At 61.7% G+C, this 21,832-nt stretch overlaps 1 protein-coding gene across 2 annotated transcripts in view; it reads right to left on the bottom strand.

The window, feature by feature from the left end:
• PFAS (phosphoribosylformylglycinamidine synthase) overlaps positions 1-21,832 on the bottom strand; it is a 308,075-nt gene that overhangs the window by 13,034 nt on the left and 273,209 nt on the right. For both annotated transcript variants that reach the window (XM_065653377.1, XM_065653378.1), the window contains 17 exons: positions 20,512-20,698; positions 19,901-20,006; positions 19,238-19,378; positions 17,762-17,886; positions 17,547-17,675; positions 15,828-15,959; positions 14,946-15,074; positions 12,762-12,835; positions 11,672-11,834; positions 10,038-10,099; positions 9,250-9,411; positions 8,221-8,334; positions 6,756-6,887; positions 5,612-5,842; positions 2,670-2,850; positions 1,237-1,320; positions 339-494 (listed from right to left, as the gene is read on the bottom strand). In XM_065653377.1, coding sequence (XP_065509449.1) covers positions 339-494; positions 1,237-1,320; positions 2,670-2,850; positions 5,612-5,842; positions 6,756-6,887; positions 8,221-8,334; positions 9,250-9,411; positions 10,038-10,099; positions 11,672-11,834; positions 12,762-12,835; positions 14,946-15,074; positions 15,828-15,959; positions 17,547-17,675; positions 17,762-17,886; positions 19,238-19,378; positions 19,901-20,006; positions 20,512-20,698 — 2,308 coding nt within the window. The remainder of the gene's footprint in view (positions 1-338; positions 495-1,236; positions 1,321-2,669; positions 2,851-5,611; positions 5,843-6,755; positions 6,888-8,220; positions 8,335-9,249; positions 9,412-10,037; positions 10,100-11,671; positions 11,835-12,761; positions 12,836-14,945; positions 15,075-15,827; positions 15,960-17,546; positions 17,676-17,761; positions 17,887-19,237; positions 19,379-19,900; positions 20,007-20,511; positions 20,699-21,832) is intronic.

The raw sequence follows: 21,832 nt of genomic DNA, 5'->3' as shown, positions 1-21,832 counted from the left end.
CCCCAAAACCCCCACACCCCCAAACCCCCATTTCCACCCCAAATCCCCCGTATTTTCCCCCAAATCCCTTTTCACCCCAAATCCTCCACACCCCAAATCCCCCCTTTTCACCCCAAATCCTCCTTGGCCCCAAATCCCCCATATTTCCCCAAAACTCCCCTTTTCACCCCAAAACCCCCACACCCCAAAACCCCCATTTCCACCCCAAATCCCCCAAATCCCCCCTTTTCACCCCAAACCCCCCACCCTCCAAATCCCCCCTTTTCACCCCAAATCCCCCTTGGCCCCAAACCCCCCATTTTTTCCCCCCAAATCCCCCCTTTTGCCCCCAAACGCACCTTGGATGAGACTCTGGGTGACCCCAAAAGCTGCCTCCAGGTTTTTGGGGTTCTCCAGGTCGGGACTCGTGTCCCCCAACTGCCCAAATACCTGGGCCAAGGCGCTGCCCCCCAGCCGGTGACACCCCGGGCTCAGCGGCACCCACAGCAGCACCCCTGGGGGACCCCAAAATTTATGGGGTATCCCCATATGTCGCAGCACCCACAGGGACCCCCCAAATCCACCCCAAGCCCTCCCGGCGGTCCCAACACCCCCAAAATGTCCCCAGAACCCCTCAAATGTCCCCAGGGCTCTTGGGGGACCCCTAAGTCCATGGGGGGGGTCCCAGCACCCCAAAACTTGCTGGGGGACCCCAATATTTATGGGGGAGTCCCCAGCATCCCAAAGTGTCCCCAGCACCCACCGAATGTCCCCAGAACCCTCAGAATGTCCCCAAGGCTTTTGGGGGACTTCAAAGTCTATCGGGGGGTCCCAGCACCCCAAAACTTGCTGGGGGACCCCAAAATTTATGGGGGCTCGTGGGACCCACAGGGACCCCCCAAATCCACCCCGAGCCCTCCCGGGGGTCCCAACACCCCCAAAATGTCCCCAGAACCCCCCAAATGTCCTCAGGGCTCTTGGGGGACCCCAAAGTTCATGGGGGGAGTCCCAGCACCCCAAAAGTCCCCAGGAATCCTGGAGGGACCCCAAAATTTATGGGGGGTCCCAGCACCCACAGGGACCCCCCAAATCCAACCTGGGCATCCCGGGGGTCCCAGCGCCCCAGAATGTCCCCAAATGTCCCTGGAGTGTCACCAGCCCCTCCCAGACAATCCAAGATCCATGGGGGGGTCCCAGCACCCCCAGAACACCCCAACCCCACCCAGGACACCCCAAAATCCCTCCGGGGTCACTGACCTTCTCCCTGGGGACACTTGAGGTCGGGGGTGACAGTGGCCGTGATGTCGGGACACACGGCGTAGGCTGAGACCACCAGGGTGCCTGGGGGGCAGAGGTCATGGGGGGTCACGTGGGGGCACCCATGGGGCTTGGTGGTGTCACCCATGGGCCTGGTGGTGACACCCATGACCCAACATCATGATGGTGTTACCCATGACCTGTCATCACAGTGGTGGCACCTACAACCCATTGTCATGATGGTGGCACCTACAGGGTCTGTTGATGTCACCCATGACCAATCACCTTGTGGTGGCACCTACAGGGTCTGTTGATGTCACCCATGACCAACCATCTTGTGGTGGCATCTACAGGGTCTGTTGATGTCACCCATGACCAACCACCTTGTGGTGGCACCTACAGGGTCTGTTGATGTCACCCATGACCAATCACCTTGTGGTGGCACCTACAGGGTCTGTTGATGTCACCCGTGACCGACCACCTTGTGGTGGCACCTACAGGGTCTGTTGATGTCACCCATGACCAATCACCTTGTGGTGGCACCTACAGGGTCTGTTGATGTCACCCGTGACCGACCATCTTGTGGTGGCACCTACAGGGTCTGTTGATGTCACCCATGACCAATCACCTTGTGGTGGCACCTACAGGGTCTGTTGATGTCACCTGTGACCAACCACCTTGTGGTGGCATCTACAGGGTCTGTTGATGTCACCCATGACCGACCACCTTGTGGTGGCACCTACAGGGTCTGTTGATGTCACCCATGACCGACCACCTTGTGGTGGCACCTACAGGGTCTGTTGATGTCACCCATAACCAACCATCTTGTGGTGGCACCTACAGGGTCTCTTGATGTCACCCATGACCAACCATCTTGTGGTGGCACCTACAGGGTCTGTTGATGTCGCCCATGACCAACCATCTTGTGGTGGCACCTACAGGGTCTCTTGATGTCACCCATGACCAACCACCTTGTGGTGGCACCTACAGGGTCTCTTGATGTCACCCATGACCAACCATCTTGTGGTGGCATCTACAGGGTCTGTTGATGTCACCCATGACCGACCATCTTGTGGTGGCATCCAAGGGTCCTGGCAATGTCACCCATGACCCTCCGTCATGGTGGTGTCACCCATGGTCCTGGCAATGTCACCCATGACCCACCATCATGGTGGTGACACCCATGACCCATTGTCCTGGTGTCACCCATGACCCACCATCATGGTGGTGACATCCAAGGGTCCTGGCAATGTCACCCACGGCCCACCATGGTGGTGACACCCATGACCCATTGTCCTGGTGTCACCCATGACCCACCATCATGGTGATGTCACCCGTGGTCCTGGCAATGTCACCCATGACCCATCATGGCGGTGTCACCCATGGTGCCGGTGACGTCACCCATGACCCCAGCCCGTGTCCCCGGGCCTCACCGGGCGCCATGACGGTGTCGTCCCCCACGCGGGCGGCCATGCTGAGCGAGTCCTTCCCGCCATCGATGGCCACGCCCAGCTGGTGCAGCAGCGTCACCAGTGCCCGACACGCGGCCACCAGGGACCCCCCCTCGGAACCCGACTTGGCCGCCCACATCCAGTTACCGGAGCACTTGACGTCCTGGGGACACAGGGACATGGGACATGGGGACAGGGGGAAATGGGGACAGGGGGACATGGGGACATGGGGTTATGGGGACATGGGGATATGGGGACATAGGGACAGGGGGACATGGGGACAGGGGGACATGGGGACATGGGGACAGGGGGATATGGGGACATGGGGACGGGGGGACATGGGGACATGGGGATATGGGGACATGGGGATATGGGGTCATGGGGATATGGGGACAGGGGGACATGGGGGCAGGAGGATAGGGGGACACGGGGGCAGGAGGATATGGGGACATGGGGACAGGGGGATATGGGGACATGGGGACAGGGGGACAAAGGAGATGGGGGCACAGAAGATGGGGATGCAGGACCCAAGATGGGGACAGCGGAACATGGGGACACAGGAGATGGGGACATGGGGACACAAGATGAGGACAAGGGGACACAGAAGAAAGACGGGACATGGAGGACACAGATGGGGACACAGGGACACAAAAGGCGGGGACATCAGAGTCATGGGGACACAGGAGGACAGAGAAGATGGGACATGGGGACACAGGGACACAGAAGATGGGGACACAGAAGATGGGACAGGGGGACATGGGGGACACGGGGACACCAGTACATGGGGAAATGGGGACACACAAGATGGGGACATGACGATGGACACGAGACGGGGACATGGGGACACGGAAGACGGGGACACAGAAGATGGAACATGGGGACACAAGATGGGGACACAGGGACACAAGATGGGGACACGGGGACATGTGGACACAGGAGATGGGGACGTTGGGGACACAGGGACATGGAGATGCAGAAGATGGGGACACAAGAGATGGGGACACAAGAGATGGGGACACAAGATGGGGACATGGGGAGACAGAAGATGGGACATGGAGTACACAGGTGGGGACATGGGGACAGAGAAGATGGGACACGGGGACACCAGGGGCACCAGGGACATGGGGACACAGGTGGGACATAGAGACACAGAAGTTGAGGACATGGGTCCATGGGGACACAAGATGGGGACACAAAAGATGGGGACACGGGGACAAAAAAGATGGGACATGAGGACACAGATGGGGACACAGAATGTGGGACATGGGGACACAGGGGACAAGGAGACACCAGGCCCGTGGTGGTGGAACATGGAGATGGAGGGGACAGAGGGGACATGGGGACACAAAAAGGACACGTCAGAGCCACCCACCCCACCCCAGATTGTCCCCAGATTGTCCCTGACCTCCCCTGTCACCCCCTACCACCCCCTGGCGGTGATGGTGGTGACGTGTCCCCTGTGGCCTGGTCACCCCATAACCACGTCACTGTCCCCATAGCCACGTCACGGCCTTGTCCTGGTGGTGTCATGTCCCCATAACCACGTCACTGTCCCCATTGTCATGTCACGGTCTTGTCATGGTGATCACCAATCCCCCATGACTCAGTCAGCCCATAACCACGTCATCACCATGTCATTGTCCCCATAGTCATGTCACCCCCTTGTCATCATGGTGACATGTCCCCCATGGCCTAGTCACCCCATAACCACGTCACTGTCTCCACAACCACGTCATGGCCTTGTCATTGTGGTGACACCTCCCATAACCACGTCACTGTCACCATAGTCCGGTCACAGCCTTGTCATGATGGTGACACATCCCCCATGGGCTCGTCACCCCGTAACCACGTCACTGTCCCCACAACCATGTCATGGCCTTGTCATTGTGCTGGCACATCCCATAACCACGTTACCATCCTGATAGTCATGTCATGACCTTGTCGTCAGGGTGACACATCCCTAATGGCCTCGTCACCCTATAACCACATTACCGCCGTGTCACTGTCCCCATAGTCAGGTCACGGTCTTGTCATGGTGGTGACATGTCCCCCATGGCCTGGTCACCCCAGAACCACATCACTGTCTCCATAGCCACATCAAGGCCTTTTCCTGGTAGTGTCATGTCCCCATAACCACGTCACTGTCCCCATTGTCATGTCACGGTCTTGTCATGGCGGTGCCACGTCCCCCATGGCCTGGTCACCCCATAACTACGTCAGTGTCTCCAGAACCATGTCATGGCCTTGCCATGGTGGTGGCACCTTCCATAACCACGTCACCATCCTGATAGTCACGTGACGGCCTTGTCATCGTGGTGACAGGTCCCCAATACCATGGCCACCCCATAACCACGTCACTGTCCCCATTGTCATGTCATGGCCTTGTTATGACGGTGGCACGTCCCCAATGCCATGGTCACCCCATAACCACGTCACTGTCCCCATTGTCATGTCATGGCCTTGTCATGGTGGTGACACGTCCCCAATGCCATGGTCACCCCATAACCACGTCACTGTACCCATTGTCATGTCATGGCCTTTCATGGTGGTGACACGTCGCCAATGCCATGGTCACCCCATAACCACGTCACTGTCCCCATTGTCATGTCATGGCCTTTCATGGTGGTGACACGTCCCCAATGCCATGGTCACCCCATAACCACGTCACTGTCCCCATTGTTATGTCATGGCCTTGTCATGGTGGTGACATGTCCCCAATGCCATGGTCACCCCATAACAACGTCACTGTCCCCATTGTCATGTCATGGCCTTGTCATGACGGTGGCACGTCCCCAACGCCATGGTCACCCCATAATCACATCACCGTCCCCACGTCCACGTCACCCCCTTACCACATCAATAACACAGCCCCCGTCCCCACCACCACGTCCCCGCTCCCCCCGCGTCCCCCTGTCCCCACTCACGCGCAGGTGGGTGACACGGGCGAACACCAGGTTGGTCAAGGCCTCGGTCAGGGCCAGGCGGGCGCCGGCCTCCGCGGCCACCAGCCCCTTGAGCGGCTGCTCGCCCAGCGCCGTGGCCGCCCCCACCGTGTCCCAGTGCGACAGGGCCACCACGGCCACGTCGGCCAGCGGCGTGTGCAGGGGTCCCACGCACTGCTGCTGGGCCACCAGGCCTGTCACCGAGCGGTCAACCTGCGGGGACAACTGTGTCACCAAGGGCCACCAGGCCTGTCACCGAGCGGTCAACCTGCGGGGACAACTGTGTCACCAAGGGCCACCAGGCCTGTCACCGAGTGGTCAACCTGTGGGGACAATTGTGTCACCAGGGGCCACCAGCCCCGTCAGCGAGCAGTCAACCTGTGTCACCAAGGGCCACCAGGCTTGTCACTGGGTGGTCAACCTGTGGGCACAACTGTGTCACCAAGGGCCACCAGGCCTGTCACTGAGCGGTCAACCTGCGGGGACAACTGTGTCACCAAGGGCCACCAGGCCTGTCACTGAGTGGTCAACCTGTGGGCACAACTGTGTCACCAAGGGCCACCAGGCCTGTCACTGAGCGGTCAACCTGTGGGGACAACTGTGTCACCAAGGGCCATCAGGCTTGTCACTGGGTGGTCAACCTGCGGGGACAACTGTGTCACCAAGGGCCACCAGGCCTGTCACCTAGTGGTCACCCTGCGGGCACAACTGTGTCACCAAGGGCCACCAGGCCTGTCACTGAGTGGTCAACCTGTGGGGACAATTGTGTCACCAGGGGCCACCAGCCCCGTCAGCGAGCGGTCAACCTGTGTCACCAAGGGCCACCAGCCCCGTCAGCGAGCGGTCAACCTGTGACACTGGGTTGGGGACATGAGTGACACAGGGGGATGTGGGGGAGCCATGGGGTGACAGGGGGGGACGTGGGGTGACCCAGGTGACACTGAGGTGACACTGAGGTGACATGGGCACCCATCTTGTTGATGAGCCAGCACTTGCTGGTCATGGTTTGGTTGGGGACACGGGTGGCACAGGAGGACACAGGAGGATGTGGGGGGCCATGGGGTGACAGGGGGTGACGCGGGGTGACCCAGGTGACACTGAAGTGACCCGGGTGACATGTCCCCACCTTGTTGGTGAGCCACCTCTTGCTGGCCACGGCGGGCAGGCGCAGCACCCGCTCCAGCGCCGTCCCCAGGGCCAGCGCGGGGGGCAGGGACAGGGGACGCAGCGCCGGGGACACTCGCTGCAGCACGAACTCCTGGGGACACGGGGACAGCGTCACCGGGGGGGACACGGCACCACTGGGGGGTCCCCATTGGGTGACCCCATCATCATGGGTGTCCCCAAGCCCGTGGGTGTCCCCATTGGGTGTCCCCATCGTCATGGATGTCCCCAACCCCATTGGGTGTCCCCAACCCCATGAATGTCCCCGTTCCCAACTGGAATGTCCCTATTGGGTGTCCCCCACTCCTTGGGTGTCCCCAAGTCCCTTGGTGTCCCCACCCCAACTGGGGTGTCCCCAATCCCTTGGGTGTCCCCATTGGGGTGTCCCCAACCCCATTGGGTGTCCCCATTGTCATGGGTGTCCCCAACTCCCTTGGGTGTCCCCAAGCCCATGGGTGTCCCCAAACCCATTGGGTGTCCTCAACTCCCTTGGGTGTCCCCATTGGGGTGTCCCCAACCCCATTGGGTGTCCCCAACCCCATGAGTGTCCCCATTCCCAACTGCGGTGTCCCCATCCCCATTGGGTGTCCCCATTGTCATGGGTATCCCCAACTCCCTTGGGTGTCCCCAAGCTGATGGGTGTCCCCATTGGGTGTCCCCAAGCCTATGGATGTCCCTATTGGGTGTCCCCAAGCCCATGGGTGTCCCCATTGTCATGGGTGTCCCCAACTCCCTTGGGTGTCCCCAAACCCATGGGTGTCCCCATTGGGTGTCCCCAAGCCCACGGGTGTCCCCGACCCCATTGAGTGTCCCCATCTCCCTAGGGTGTCCCCATTGGGTGTGTCCGATCCCATGAGTGTCCCCATTCCCAACCGGAATGTCCCCATTGGGTGTCCCCAACTCCTTTGGAGTCCCCATTCCCAAATGGGTGTCCCCAACCTCACTGGGGGGATCCCCATTGTCATGGGTGTCCCCAACTTCTTTGGGTGTCCCCAAGCCTATGGGTGTCCCCATTGGGTGTCCCCATTGTCATGGGTGTCCCCAAGCCTATGGGTGTCCCCATTGGGTGTCCCCATTTTCATGGGTGCCCCCAACTCCCTTGGGTGTCCCCAAGCCCATGGGTGTCCCCATTGTCATGGGTGTCCCCAACCCCATGGGTGTCCCCAACCCCATGGGTGTCCCCAAGCCCATGGGTGTCCCCATCCCTATGGGTCTCCCCATCGTCATGGAGGTCCCAAAACTCATGGGTGTCCCCAACACCATTGGGTGTCCCCAACCCCATTGGGTGTCCCCATCCCCAACTGTAGTGTCCCCATTGGGTGACCCCAACCACATTGGGTGTCCCCGTCCCCATAGTGTGTCCCCACCGGGATGTCCCCCCCTCAGCCCCCCAGGTGTCCCCTCCCCCTCGGTGTCCCCATTGTCACCTTCTGTGGCACGTGGCCCAGCACCCACTTCAGCTCCAGGTTGACAGGGGTGGGGAGCCCCTCGTGGGACCCCCCGTCCCCCACCGGCGCCGCCAGGTCATCCACCAGCACGATCTGGGGGACGCCGGGTGACATCAGGTGACATGGGTCACCCCAAAACACCCCCCAGCCCTGGGGACACCAAATGTCCCCCGGGAACCCCCCAAGTGTCCCTTTGACCAACAGGTAACTCCCAAAGCCACCCCCGGGGACATCCTGCTGTCCCCAAGTGTCTCCAGGAGCCTCCGGGTCCCTTGTGCTGGTCCTGTGGGCCGATGTTCCCACATGGCCCCAGGTGTCCCCATGTCCCCCTGTTCCCATATCCCCATGTCCGCCTGTCCCCATGTCCCCCTGTCCCCATATCCCCCTGTCCCCGTGTCCCCCTGTCCCCATGTCCCCTTATTCCCCATATCCCCATATCCTCCTGTCCCCATATCCCCATGTCCCCATATCCCCATGTCCCCATGTCCCCATGTCCCCATATCCTCCTGTCCCCATATCCCCATGTCCCCATGTCCCCATATCCTCCTGTCCCCATATCCCCATGTCCCCATGTCCGCCTGTCCCCATGTCCCCCTGTCCCCATATCCCCATGTCCGCCTGTCCCCATGTCCCCCTGTCCCCATATCCCCCTGTCCCCATGTCCCCCTGTCCCCATGTCCCCTTATTCCCCATATCCCCATATCCTCCTGTCCCCATATCCCCATGTCCCCATATCCCCATGTCCCCATGTCCCCATATCCTCCTGTCCCCATATCCCCATGTCGCCATGTCCGCCTGTCCCCATGTCCCCCTGTCCCCATATCCCCATGTCCCCCGTCCCCATATCCCCATATCCCCATGTCCCCATATCCCCCTGTCCCCATGTCCCCATATCCCCATGTCCCCATGTCCCCATATCCCCATATCCTCCTGTCCCCATATCCCCATACCCCTATATCCCCCTGTCCCCATTCCCCTGATGTCCCCCTGTCCCCATGTCCCCCTCACCTTCCCATCCCCTGTCACCGTCCCCACCACGCTCAGGGGACACTTCTCCCGCTCCGCCAGCCTCTGCAGCAGCTCCAGCCCCTCCGGCCGCACCAGCAGCGCGTTGGACTCCTGGTACTCGGCCGCCCAGAGCTCCAGGACACTCAGCGTCGGGTCCCCAAGCTGTCCCCATGTCACCGACCCGTCACCAAGGGTCACCGACCCGTCACCAATGGTCACCAACCCGCCACCATGGCTGCTGGGATGGGAGGGACCCAGGGGACAGGGGGACATTGGGGACAACGGGGACTTGGTGGCCCAGAGCTCCAGGACACTCGATGTCACAACACGTCACCAAGGGTCACCGACCCGCCACCACGGCTGGGGACACCCCATGGACCAAGGGGACAGGAGACACCCAGGGGACATTGGGGACAATGGGGACTTGGTGGCCCAGAGCTCCAGGGCACTCAGTGTGGGGTCTCTGAGCTGTCCCCAAGTGTCACCAACGTGTCACCAACCCACCACCATGGCTGGTGGGACAGGGGGGGACCCAGGGGACAGGGGGACATTTGGGACAATGGGGATTTGGTGGCCCAGAGCTCCAGGACACTCAGTTTTGGGTCCCCAAATTGTCCTCAAGTGTCCCCAAGAGTCACCAACCCACCACCACGGCTGGGGACACCCCAGGGGACAGGGGGATGGAGGGGAACCACGGGGACATTGGGGACAGGGGGACTCGGGTCGGGGGGTCCCACGGGGGTGTCCCCAAGGGGGTGTCACACAGGGTGTCCCCAAGGAGATGGCACCTGGAAGCGACTGGCGTAGATGACGGCGCCCGCGGGGTCACAGAGCTCCTTGAGCACGTTCCCTGGGGACAACGGGGACAATGGGGACAGCAGGGACAGACCCGGGGTGACGGGAGCCCCCATATCCCCGTGTCCCCCCATATCCCCATGTCCCATGTCCCCAATGTCCCATGTTCCCCCATAGCCACCATGACCCCCTGCTGTCCCCAGTGTCCCCAATGTCCCCGATGTCCACACGTCCCTCCCTTCCCCACAATGTCCCCAATATCCCAAATGTCCCCAATGTCCCCATGTTCCCCGCCATGTCCTCAGTGTCCCTGCTGTCCCCAATGTCCCCATGCCCCCTCTTCCCCCCAATGCCCCCAAACCCCCCATGTCCCCAATGTCCCCATGTCCCCACATCCCCCCTTCCCCTCCTTCCCCCCAACGCCCCCAATGTCCCCATTGTCCCCATGTCCCTCCATTGTCCCCTGTACCCCCACTGTCCCCACTGTCCCCATGTCCCCCCTTCCCCCCAATGACCCCAGTATCCCCATATCCCCCCACCGTCCCCATTGTCCCCATGTCCCCATATCCCCCTGTCTCCATGTCCCCCTATCCCCCAAACCCCATCCCCAGGGTCCTAAAACCCACCCAGAGCATCCCCAGGGTCCTAAAACCCACCCATGGCTTCCCCAGGGTCCTAAAACCCACCCATGGCATCCCCAGGGTCCTAAAACCCACCCACAGCATCCCCAGGGTCCTAAAACCCACCCATGGCTTCCCCAGGGTCCTAAAACCCACCCATGGCATCCCCAGGGTCCTAAAACCCACCCGGAGCATCCCCAGGGTCCTAAAATCCACCCGGAGCATCCCCAGGGTCCTGAAACCCACCCATGGCATCCCCAGGGTCCTAAAACCCACCCATGGCTTCCCCAGGGTCCTAAAACCCACCCATGGCATCCCCAGGGTCCTAAAACCCACCCGGAGCATCCCCAGGGTCCTAAAACCCACCCATGGCTTCCCCAGGGTCCTAAAACCCACCCAGAGCATCCCCAGGGTCCTAAAACCCACCCAGGGCATCCCCAGGGTCCTAAAACCCACCCATGGCTTCCCCAGGGTCCTAAAACCCACCCACAGCATCCCCAGGGTCCTAAAACCCACCCATGGCTTCCCCAGGGTCCTAAAACCCACCCATGGCATCCCCAGGGTCCTAAAACCCACCCGGAGCATCCCCAGGGTCCTAAAATCCACCCGGAGCATCCCCAGGGTCCTGAAACCCACCCATGGCATCCCCAGGGTCCTAAAACCCACCCATGGCTTCCCCAGGGTCCTAAAACCCACCCATGGCATCCCCAGGGTCCTAAAACCCACCCACAGCATCCCCAGGGCCTAAAACCCACCCGGAGCATCCCCAGGGTCCTAAAACCCACCCATGGCATCCCCAGGGTCCTAAAACCCACCCACGGCATCCCCAGGGTCCTAAAACCCACCCATGGCATCCCCAGGGTCCTAAAACCCCCCCGGAGCATCCCCAGGGTCCTAAAACCCACCCATGGCATCCCCAGGGTCCTAAAACTCACGTCCCCCTATCCCCGCATCCCCCTGTCCCCACGTCCCCCCATGTCACCCCATTGTCCCCATTGTCCCCTCACCGTTTCCTCCTGCCCCCTGGTCGTGGATGCTCTCGATGGGGTTTCCCGTCCCCGCCTCGTTCTCCAGACACCCCCTGAGCACCCGGTTCAGCTTCTGCTCCATCTCGGGGTCCCCGCGCTGGACGGCGCCCAAGTCCCTGTCGCTGGCGTTGTCACCCTGCACCTGGAGGGGGACACCACGGTCACAGCCCCCCCGCACCCTGAAACCCCCCCAAATCCCCCAAATTCCAGCAAAATAGCGCAAAATTCCGCCAAACTCTGCAAAATTCCGCCCAACTCTGCAAAATTCCAAGCTCCCCCCATCATGTCCATGTCCCCCCATTGTCACCTCCACCTTGGGGGGGTGACACTGAGGAGACACATCGGTGACAACTCCCCCAGACCCCAAATTAATTCCCCCCAAATCCCTGAAAGTCCCCCAAATTCCCACGAAATTTCCTCAAATTCCCCCAAATTCCCGCAAAATTCCCTCAAAATCCCCAAATTTCCCCCCAAATTCCTCTAATCCCCCCGGCGCTTGGGGGTGACGCTGAGGTGACAACCCCCCCGGACACCCCTAAACCCCAAAATGCCCCAAATTCCCCCAAATTCCCTCAAAATCCTACAAAATTCCCTCAAATCCCCCCAAATTTCCCACCCCCAAAACCTCAAAATTCGCCCACACTTTTGGGGCGTCAGGATTTTGGGGGGAGATTCAGGATTTTGGGGTGTCGGATTTTGGGGGGTTTAGGGGTTTTTGGGGGTGTCAGATTTTGGGGGTGTCAAGATTTTGGGACAAGTTTCAGGATTTTGGGGGTGTCAGATTTTGGGGTTGTTGGATTTTGGGGTGGTCACAATTTTGGGGGTGTCAGATTTTGGGGGGATCCAGTTTTGGGGGGAGTTTCAGGATTTGGGGGTGTCAGATTTTGGGGGTGTCCAGTTTTTGGGGGGGGGTGTGGAAAATTTTGGGGGGATTCAGGATTTTGGGGCTGTCGGATTTTGGGGCGTCAGGATTTTTGGGGGGAGTTTCAGGGCTTTGGGGGGTGTCGTATTTTGGGGTGATGGATTTTGGGGTGTCAGGATATTGGGGACCCCCCCCTCCCCCCATTACCTGGATGGAGGAGGCCGCCCCTCCCCCCACGCCGATGCGGTAAACGGGGCCCCCCAACTTCACCACCAGCATCCCTGGGGGGACACCCCAAAAATTGGGGGGGGGGGGGGTCAGGGGGATTTGGGGGTTCAGAAGGGACTGGGGAGGATTTGGGGGTTCAGGGGTGGTTGGGGGGTCCTGGGGTGTTTTTGGGGGTGTCAAGGAGAGATTTGGGGGTTCAGGGGGATATTGGGGTGTCAGGGGGGGTTGGGGGGAATTTGGGGGTTCGGGGGGGGGCCAGGGGAGATTTTGGGGTTCGGGGGGGGATAGGGGAAGGATTTGGGGGTTCAGGGGGGTCTGGGGGGGATGTGGGGGTTCAGGGGGTCCCTTGGGGTAATTTGGGGGTCCCAAGGGGTTGGGGGGATTTTGGGGGTCCAGGGGGGGTTATGGGGGTCCTGGGGTCCCCCCCCCAGGGGTTTCACCAGGTTGGGGGGGGATTTGGGGGTCCCAGGGGGGTCCTAAAGGGTTTTCGGGGTCCCCTGGGGTCTCAACAGGCTGGGCAGGATTTGGGGGTCCCAGGGTGAGTTTGGGGTGGATTTGGGGTTTTGGGGTCCCCCCGGGTCTCACCGGGCTGGAGAGGATTTGGGGGTCCCAGGGTGGGTTTGGGAGGGATTTGGGGGTCCCGGGGGGCTCCTATGGGGGTTTCAGGGTCCCCCCAGGTCTCACCGGGCTGGGGAGGATTTGGGGGTCCCAGGGTGGGTTTGGGGAGGATTTGGGGGTCCCAGGGTGGGTTTGAGGGTCCCAGGGAGGTCCCGGGGGGTCCTATGGGGGTATTGGGGTCTCCCGGGGTCTCACCAGGCTGGGGGCGATTTGGGGGTCCCAGGGTGGGTTTGGGGGGGATTTGGGGGTCCCGGGGGGCTCCTATGGGGGTTTTGGGGTCCCCCCTGGTCTCACCGGGCTGGGGAGGATTTGGGGGTCCCAGGGTGGGTTTGGGGGGGATTTGGGGGCCCTGGGGGGCTACTATGGGCGTTTCGGGGTCCCCCCGGGTCTCACCGGGCTGGGGAGGATTTGGGGGTCCCAGGGTGGGTTTGAGGGTCCCAGGGAGGTCCCGGGGGGTCCTATGGGGGTATTGGGGTCCCCCGGGGTCTCACCAGGCTGGGGTCGATTTGGGGGTCCCAGGGTGGGTTTGGGGGGGATTTGGGGGTCCCGGGGGCCTCCTATGGGGGTTTCGGGGTCCCCCTGGGTCTCACCAGGCTGGGGAGGATTTGGGGGTCCCAGGGTGGGTTTGGGGATCCCAGGGAGGTTATGGGGGGTCCTATGGGGGGTTTGGGGTCCCCCCAGCTCTCACCAGGCTGGGGAGGATTTGGGGGTCCCAGGGTGGGTTTGGGGGGGATTTGGGGGTCCCGGGGGGCTCCTATGGGGGTTTCAGGGTCTCCCCAGGTCTGACCGGGCTGGGGAGGATTTGGGGGTCCCAGGGTGGGTTTGGGGGGGATTTGGGAGTCCCGGGGGCCTCCTATGGGAGTTTTGGGGTCCCCCCAGGTCTCACTGGGCTGGGGAGGATTTGGGGGTCCCAGGGTGGGTTTGGGGGGCATTTGGGGGTCCCAGGGGCTCCTATGGGGATTTCGGGGTCCCCCCGGGTCTCACCAGGCTGGGGCGGATTTGGGGGTCCCAGGGTGGGTTTGGGGGGCATTTGGGGGTCCCGGGGGGGTCCTATGGGGGTTTTGGGGTCCCCCCTGGTCTCACCGGGCTGGGGCGGATTTGGGGGTCCCAGGGTGGGTTTGGGGGTCCCAGGGAGGTTATGGGGGGTCCTATAGGGGGTTTGGGGTCCCCCCGGGTCTCACCGGGCTGGGAAGGATTTGGGGGTCCCAGGGTGGGTTTGGGGGGGATTTGGGGGTCCCGGGGGGCTCCTATGGGGGTTTCGGGGTCCCCTTGGGTCTCACCGGTCTGGGGAGGATTTGGGGATCCCAGGCTGGGTTTGGGGGTCCCAGGGAGGTCCCGGGGGGTCCTATGGGGGTTTTGGGATCCCCCCAGCTCTCACCAGGCTGGGGAGGATTTGGGGGTCCCAGGGTGGGTTTGGGGGGGATTTGGGGGTCCCGGGGGACTCCTATGGGGGTTTCGGGGTCCCCCCAGGTCTGACCGGGCCGGGGAGGATTTGGGGGTCCCAGGGGGCTCCTATGGGGGTTTCGGGGTCCCCCTGGGTCTCACCGGGCCGGGGCGGCTCCTTGCGCACGTGTTGGTCCTCGATGGCGCCGATGCCGCCGCTGAACATGATGGGCTTGAGCCACTCGCGGCGCCGCCCGTCGGGCAGCAGCTGCCCGAAGGAGCGCACGAAGCCTGGGGACGTGTCCCCAGGGTCACCGCGGTGTCACCCGGGTCTTTGGGTGTCACCCAGAGGGTCCTCAAATGTCCCCAAGGTGTCCCCAAGACCCTGGAGGTCTTTGAGTGTCATTGGAAGGTCCCCAAAAGTCCTTGGGGTCTCCAAGGCCGTAGGGTGTCCCCAAGACCACGGGGGTCTTTGGGCACCTCTAAGTGTCCCCAAATGTCCCCAAGGTGTCCCCAAGAGTCCCCAAGACCCTGGAGGTCTTTGAGTGTCATTGGAAAGTCCCCAAAAGATCTTGGGGTCCCCAAAGCCGCAGGGTGTCCCCAAGTGTCCCCAAGACCCTGAAGGTCTTTGGGTGTCACCTAGAGGGTCCCCAATGTCCCCAAAGAGTCCCCAAGACTGGAGGGTGTCCCCAAGAACCTGGAGGTCACCGCGGTGTCACCCAGAGGGTCCCCAAATGTCCCCAAGTGTCCCCAAGAGTCCCCAAGACCCTGGAGGTCTTTGGGTGTCATTGGAAGGTCCCCAAAAGTCCTTGGGGTCTCCAAGGCCGTAGGGTGTCCCCAAGACCACGGGGGTCTTTGGGCACCTCTAAGTGTCCCCAAATGTCCCCAAGAGTCCCCAAGACCCTGGAGGTCTTTGAGTGTCATTGGAAAGTCCCCAAAAGATCTTGGGGTCCCCAAAGCCGCAGGACGTCCCTAAGGGTCCCCAAGACCACGGGGGTCTTTGGTGGCCCCCAAATGTCCCCAAGTGTCCCCCAATGTCCTCACCGGCCACCACAGGCTCCCCAAATTTGTTGCCGTAGTCGCTGGCGCCGTCGCTGGCACCGATGGCGACCTCCAGGGGGCGGGCGAAGGTTTTGGGGTACGGCAGCGTCGGGTCCTCCCAGGGCAGCTCGTAACCTGGGGGACCCCAGGTTTGGGGGGAAATTAGAGAGTTTTGGGGGTTCACAAGGTTTGGGGGGTCCCTGGGGTGGGGGAACCCCAGATTTGGGGGGAATTGGGGGAATTTTGGGGGTTCAGGGGAGTTTGGGGGGTCCTTGGGAGTTTGGAGGGTTCAGGGAGTTTTGGGGGTCCCTGGGATGGGGGGGCCGTGGATTTGGGGGGAATTGGGGGAATTTTGGGGGTTCACAAGGTTTGGGGGGTCCCTGGGGTGGGGGAACCCCAGATTTGGGGGGAATTGGGGGAATTTTGGGGGTTCAGGGGAGTTTGGGGGGTCCTTGGGAGTTTGGAGGGTTCAGGGAGTTTTGGGGGTCCCTGGGATGGGGGGGCCGTGGATTTGGGGGGAATTGGGGAAATTTTGGGGGTTCACAAGGTTTAGGGGGGACTTGGGGGTTTGGGGGATCCTGAGGTTGGGGAAACCCAGACTTGGGGGGAACTGGGGGAGTTTTGGGGGTTCAGGCAGGTTTGGGGGGCCTTGGGGTGGGGGGACCCCAGATTTGGGGAGAATTGGGGAGTTTGGGGGGTTCAGGGAGGTTTAGGGGTTCAGGGAGGTTTGGGGACGGTCCCTGTAGGTTTGGGGGTCCCTAGAAGGTTTGGGGGGACTTGTAGGGGTCCTGGAAAGGTTTGGGGGTCCCTGTGGGTTTTGGGGTCCCCAGGGTGGTTTTTGGGGTCCCCTGTAGGTTTTGGGGTCCCCAGGGAACTTTGGGGGTCCGCAGGAGGTTTGGGGAGATGGCGAAAATTTGGGGTCCCGTTGGGTTTTGGGGTCCCTGGAGGTTTTCGTGTTCCCCTGGAGATTTGGGGGAATTTGGGGGCTCCCTGGTGGATTTTGGGGGGATTTGAGGGGGTTTTGGGGTCCCCTGTAGGTTTTGGGGTGCTCAGGGGGGCTTGGGGAGGATTTGGGGGGGCGTCCCTGGGTGGAATTTGGGGTCCCATTTGCTTTTGGGGTCCCTGAGTGGAATTTGGGGTGCCAAGAAGGTTTGGGGGGGTCCCAGGAAGGTTTAGGGGTCCCTGTGGGTTTTGGGGTCCCCATGGGGGTTTTGGGGTGCCCAGGACATTTGGGGGAATTTGGGGGGGATTTGATGGATTTAAGGGGGTTTTGGGGTCCCCAGGAGGTTTGGGGGGATTTGGGGGGGTTCTGGGAAGGTTTGGGGGTCCCTGTAGGTTTTGGGGTGCCCAGGAGGTTTGGGGAGATTTTGGGGGGGTCCCTAGGGAGAATTTGGGGTCCCATTGGGTATTGGGGTCTCCTGGAGATTTGGGGAAATTTGGGGGCTCCCTGGTGGATTTGGGGGGGATTTAAGGGGGTTTTTGGGGTCCGGGGGAGTTTTGGGGTTCCCAGGGAGGTTCAAGGGTGCCGTGGTTGTTTTGGGGTCCCCCCCCCCAGGGCTGTGATTTCAGGGTCCCCTCACCAGGCAGCAACAACCGAGCGAAGCTGAACCCACAGTGTCAGGGGGATTGGGGACATTTGGGGGCTCCCCAGTGGATTTGGGGGAGATTTGAGGGGTTTTTGGGGTGCGGGGGACTTTTGGGGTATTTTTGGGGTCCCCTCACCGGGCAGCAGCAGTTGGCCGAAGCTGTACCCCGCGGTGCCGGCGATGACGTGGGCGCCGCGGCCGGTGCACTGGACGTCGCGGATGCGCCCGCCCGTCCCGGTGGTGGCGCCGGCGAATGGGGCAACGGCTGCGGGGGGGCGGGGCCTCGTCAGGACACGCCCACCCGTTGGCCACGCCCACCCCACCCCCAGGCCCCGCCCACCCGGCACCCACCAGTGGGGAAGTTGTGGGTCTCGGCGGTGAAGGTGACGTGGCGGGTGGAGGCGACGGGGACCATGGGGCTGGGCCGGGTGGGGTCGCGGGGACACAGTGACGTCACGGCCACACCCCGGATGGCGCTGGGGGGACGGGGGGGGGGTCAATGGGGGGTGGTGGCGTCAACCAAAGTCAATGGTATGGCCACCCATGGGTGCTGTCACCACCCAATGGCTACGTCATGGTCAACCAGGGATGGTGGTATCACCCAAACTTCATGTCATGGTCAACTGGGCTTGGTGGCATCACCCAAACTCAATGGCATTGGCACCCATGGGTGATGTCACCACCCAGTGGCTATGTCATGGTCACCCATGGGTGGTGGCACCATCCAAAGTTCATGTCATGGTCAACCGGGGTTGGTAGCATCACCCAAACTCAATGGCATTGGCACCCATGGGTGACGTCACCACCCAAGGCCCATGGATGATGTCACCACCCAACATCTATGTCATTGTCGCCCATGGGTGGTGGCATCACCCAACCGCAATGTCATGATCACCCATGGGTGACATCTGCACCCAACCCCCCATGACTGATGTCACCACCCAATGTCTACACCATGGTCAATGGGGTTGGTGGCACCACCCAACCCCCGTGTCATAGTCACCCATGGATGGTGGTATCACCCAAACTTCATGTCATGGTCAACTGGGGTTGGTGGCATCACCCAAACTCAATGGCACAGGCACCCATGAGTGGCATCACCACCCTATGTCTATGTCATGGTCACCCATGGGTGGTGACATCAACCAAACGTCATGGTCAACGGGAGTTGGTGGCATCACCCAAACTCAGTGGCATCGCCACCCATGGGTGATGTCACCACCCAACATCTATGTCATGGCCAACGGGGGTTGGTGGCATTACCCAAGGTTCATGTTGTGGTCACCCAAGGGTGCCAGGACCACCCAAGCCCCATGGATGATGTCACCACCCACCATCTATGTCATTGGCGCCCATGGGTGGTGGCATCACCCAACCTCAATGCCATGATCACCCATGGGTGACAGCACCACCCAACCCCCATGTCATAGTCACCCATGGATGGTGGTATCACCTAAACTTCATGTCATGGTCAATTGGGCTTGGTGGCACCATCCAAAGTTCATGTCATGGTCAACTGGGGTTGGTGGCATCACCCAGACTCAATGGCATCAGCACCCATTGGTGACGTGAGCACCCAACCTCAATGTTACTGTCACCCATGAGTGGCATCACCACCCAACACCAACGTCATGGTCAACCATGGGTGGTGGCACCACCCAAAGTTCATGTCATGGTCGACAGGGGTTGGTGGCACCACCCAAACTTCATGTCATGGTCAACTGGGATTGGTGGCATCGCCCAATGTCTATGTCATGGTCACCCATGGGTGACGCCACCACCCAACCCCGTGCCATAGTCCCCACGGGTGGTGGCCCCGGGTGTCACCTGCTGTTGTCACAGAACTTGATGACGTTGTTGGGGTTGGACGAGCGCTGCGTTCCCATGATGCTCTGGAACAGCGTCTCGGGCTCCACCCGCCCATCAACCAACAACCGTCCCTTGAAGAACCAATGGCGGCTGTGCTCGCTGGGGACATGGGGACAGGGACAGTCAGTGGGGACAGGGGACATGGGGATATGGGGACAGGGGGATAGGGGGACAGGGGGATATGGGGATATGGGGACAGGGGGATGTGGGATATGGGGACAGGGGGACATGGGGACATGGGGACAGGGGGATATGGACATGGGGATATGGGGACATGGGGACATGGCGACAGGGGGATATGGGGACAGGGGGACATGGGGACATGGGGATACGGGGATAGGGGGACATGGGGACAGGGGGATATGGGGACAGGGGGACATGGGGACATGGGGATATGGGGACAGGGGGACAGGGCGATATGGGGACAGGGGGACATGGGGACAGGGGGATATGGGGATATGGGGACAGGGGGATATGGGGACATGGGGATAGGGGGACAGGGCGATATGGGGATATGGGGACAGGGGGACATGGGGATATAGAGACATGGGGCATTAGGTGTTCAGGGTGGTCTGGGGGGGTCAGGGCGGGTTGGGGACCCTTGGGGACCCTTGGGGACACCTGTTGGACTGCGCCAGGTCGAACAGCTCCACCGAGGTCGGGTCCCTCCCGGCGTCGCGGAACAGGCGGGTGTAGAACTGCAGGTCCCAGGGGTCGAACGCCAGACCTGGAGACAGGGCGGTCACCGGGGGGACAGTGTGGGGACAAACCCCATGTCCCATATCCTCATGTGCCCCTGTTCCTGTCTCCCCATATCCTCATGTCCCCATATCCCCATACCCCCATGTCCCCATATCCCTATATCCCATGTCCCCATATCCCCCTGTCCCCATGTCCCCCTGTCCCCATATCCCCGTGTCCCCATGTCCCCCTGTCCCCAATGTCCCCATATCCCCAATGTCCCCGTGTCCCCATGTCCCCCTGCCCCCATGTCCCCATATCCCCCTGTCCCCATATCCCCCTGTCCCCATATCTCCATGTCCCCGTATCCCCATGTCCCCATATGCCCCTGTCCCCGTATCCCCGTGTCCCCATGTCCCCCTGTCCCCATGTCCCCCTATCCCCATATCCCTCTGTCCCCACGTCCCCCTGTCCCCACGTCCCCCTGTCCCCATATCCCCGTGTCCCCATATCCCTCTGTCCCCATGTCCCCCTGTCCCCTGTCCCCTCACCCAGCTCCCGATTCGCCTCCTCCAGCGCCTCCTCCCCCCTCCTCAGGACGTCGACGACGGTGACGGGGACGGGGGACACGGGGACGTCGAAGGTGACAAGTGGCTCTGGGTACAGCTGCTCGGTCACCGGGTCCCTCAGCGCCCGGCCCAGCGTCACCTCCGCCCCCGCCGGGGGGGAACCCTCGAACTGGGGACAGGGGCACGGTCACGGTCACCCCCTCTATAGAGGGGACACCCTGGGGACACCCCGAGGGACAAGGGGACATGGGGACATGGGGACACTGGGGGACAGACAGGGATGGGGGAGCCCTTGGGGACACCAGGGGACAATGGGACACCCAGGGACAGGGACAGGGGGACACCAGGGACAGGGGGACATGGGGACACCAGGGACATGGGGACACCAGGGACATGGGGACACCCAAGGACAGTTGGGGACACCAGGGACATGAGGACACCAGGGACATGGGGACGAGAGAGTCCTTGGGGACACCAGGGGACACTGGGACACCCAGGGACAGGAATAGGGGGACACCAGGGGCGGGGGACATGGGGACACTAGGGACATGGGGAAACCAGGGACAGGGGAGGCTTTGGGGACACCAGGGGCCACTGGGACCCCCAGGGACAGCTGGGGACATGGGGACCCTTGGGGACATCAGGACCCCCACAGGGACAGGGGGACACCAGGGACATGGGGACACAAGGGAGAGGGGGACACCCAAGGACAGCTGGGGACACCAGGGACATGGGGACACCAGGGACATGGGGACACAAGGGACAGGGGGACATCAGGGACAGACAAGGACAGGGAGTCCTTAGGAACACCAGGACCCCCAGGGACAGCTGGGGACAGGGGGAGCCCCAGGACAGCCCATGTCCCCATGTCCCCATGTCCCCATTGTCCCCGCTGATCCCCACGACCCTGATGTCCCCAGTGTCCCCCACGTCCCCCTGTCCACATATCCCCATGTCTGCACATCCCAATCTCCCCATATCCTCACATCCCCATATCCCCCTGGCCCCATGTCCCCCTGGCCCCATATCCCCATTTCCCCATGTCCCCATGTCCCCCTGTCCCCATATCCCCATGTCCCTCTGTCCCTCTGTTCCCATGTCCCTCTGTCCCCCTGTCCCCATATCCCCATGTCCCTCTGTCCCTCTGTTCCCATGTCCCTCTGTCCCCATGTCCCCATATCCCCATGTCCCCCTGTCCCCATGTCCCCATGTCCCCCTGTCCCCATGTCCCCATATCCCTATGTCCCTCTGTCCCCCTGTCCCCATATCCCCCTGTCCCCCTGCCCCCATGTCCCCCTGTCCC

This window comes from Caloenas nicobarica, chromosome 30 (assembly GCF_036013445.1).
Source record: "Caloenas nicobarica isolate bCalNic1 chromosome 30, bCalNic1.hap1, whole genome shotgun sequence".
NCBI lineage: Eukaryota > Metazoa > Chordata > Aves > Columbiformes > Columbidae > Caloenas > Caloenas nicobarica.
The sequence above is the reverse complement of the archived record's forward strand: the minus strand, read 5'-3'. Positions and strand labels throughout refer to the sequence as shown.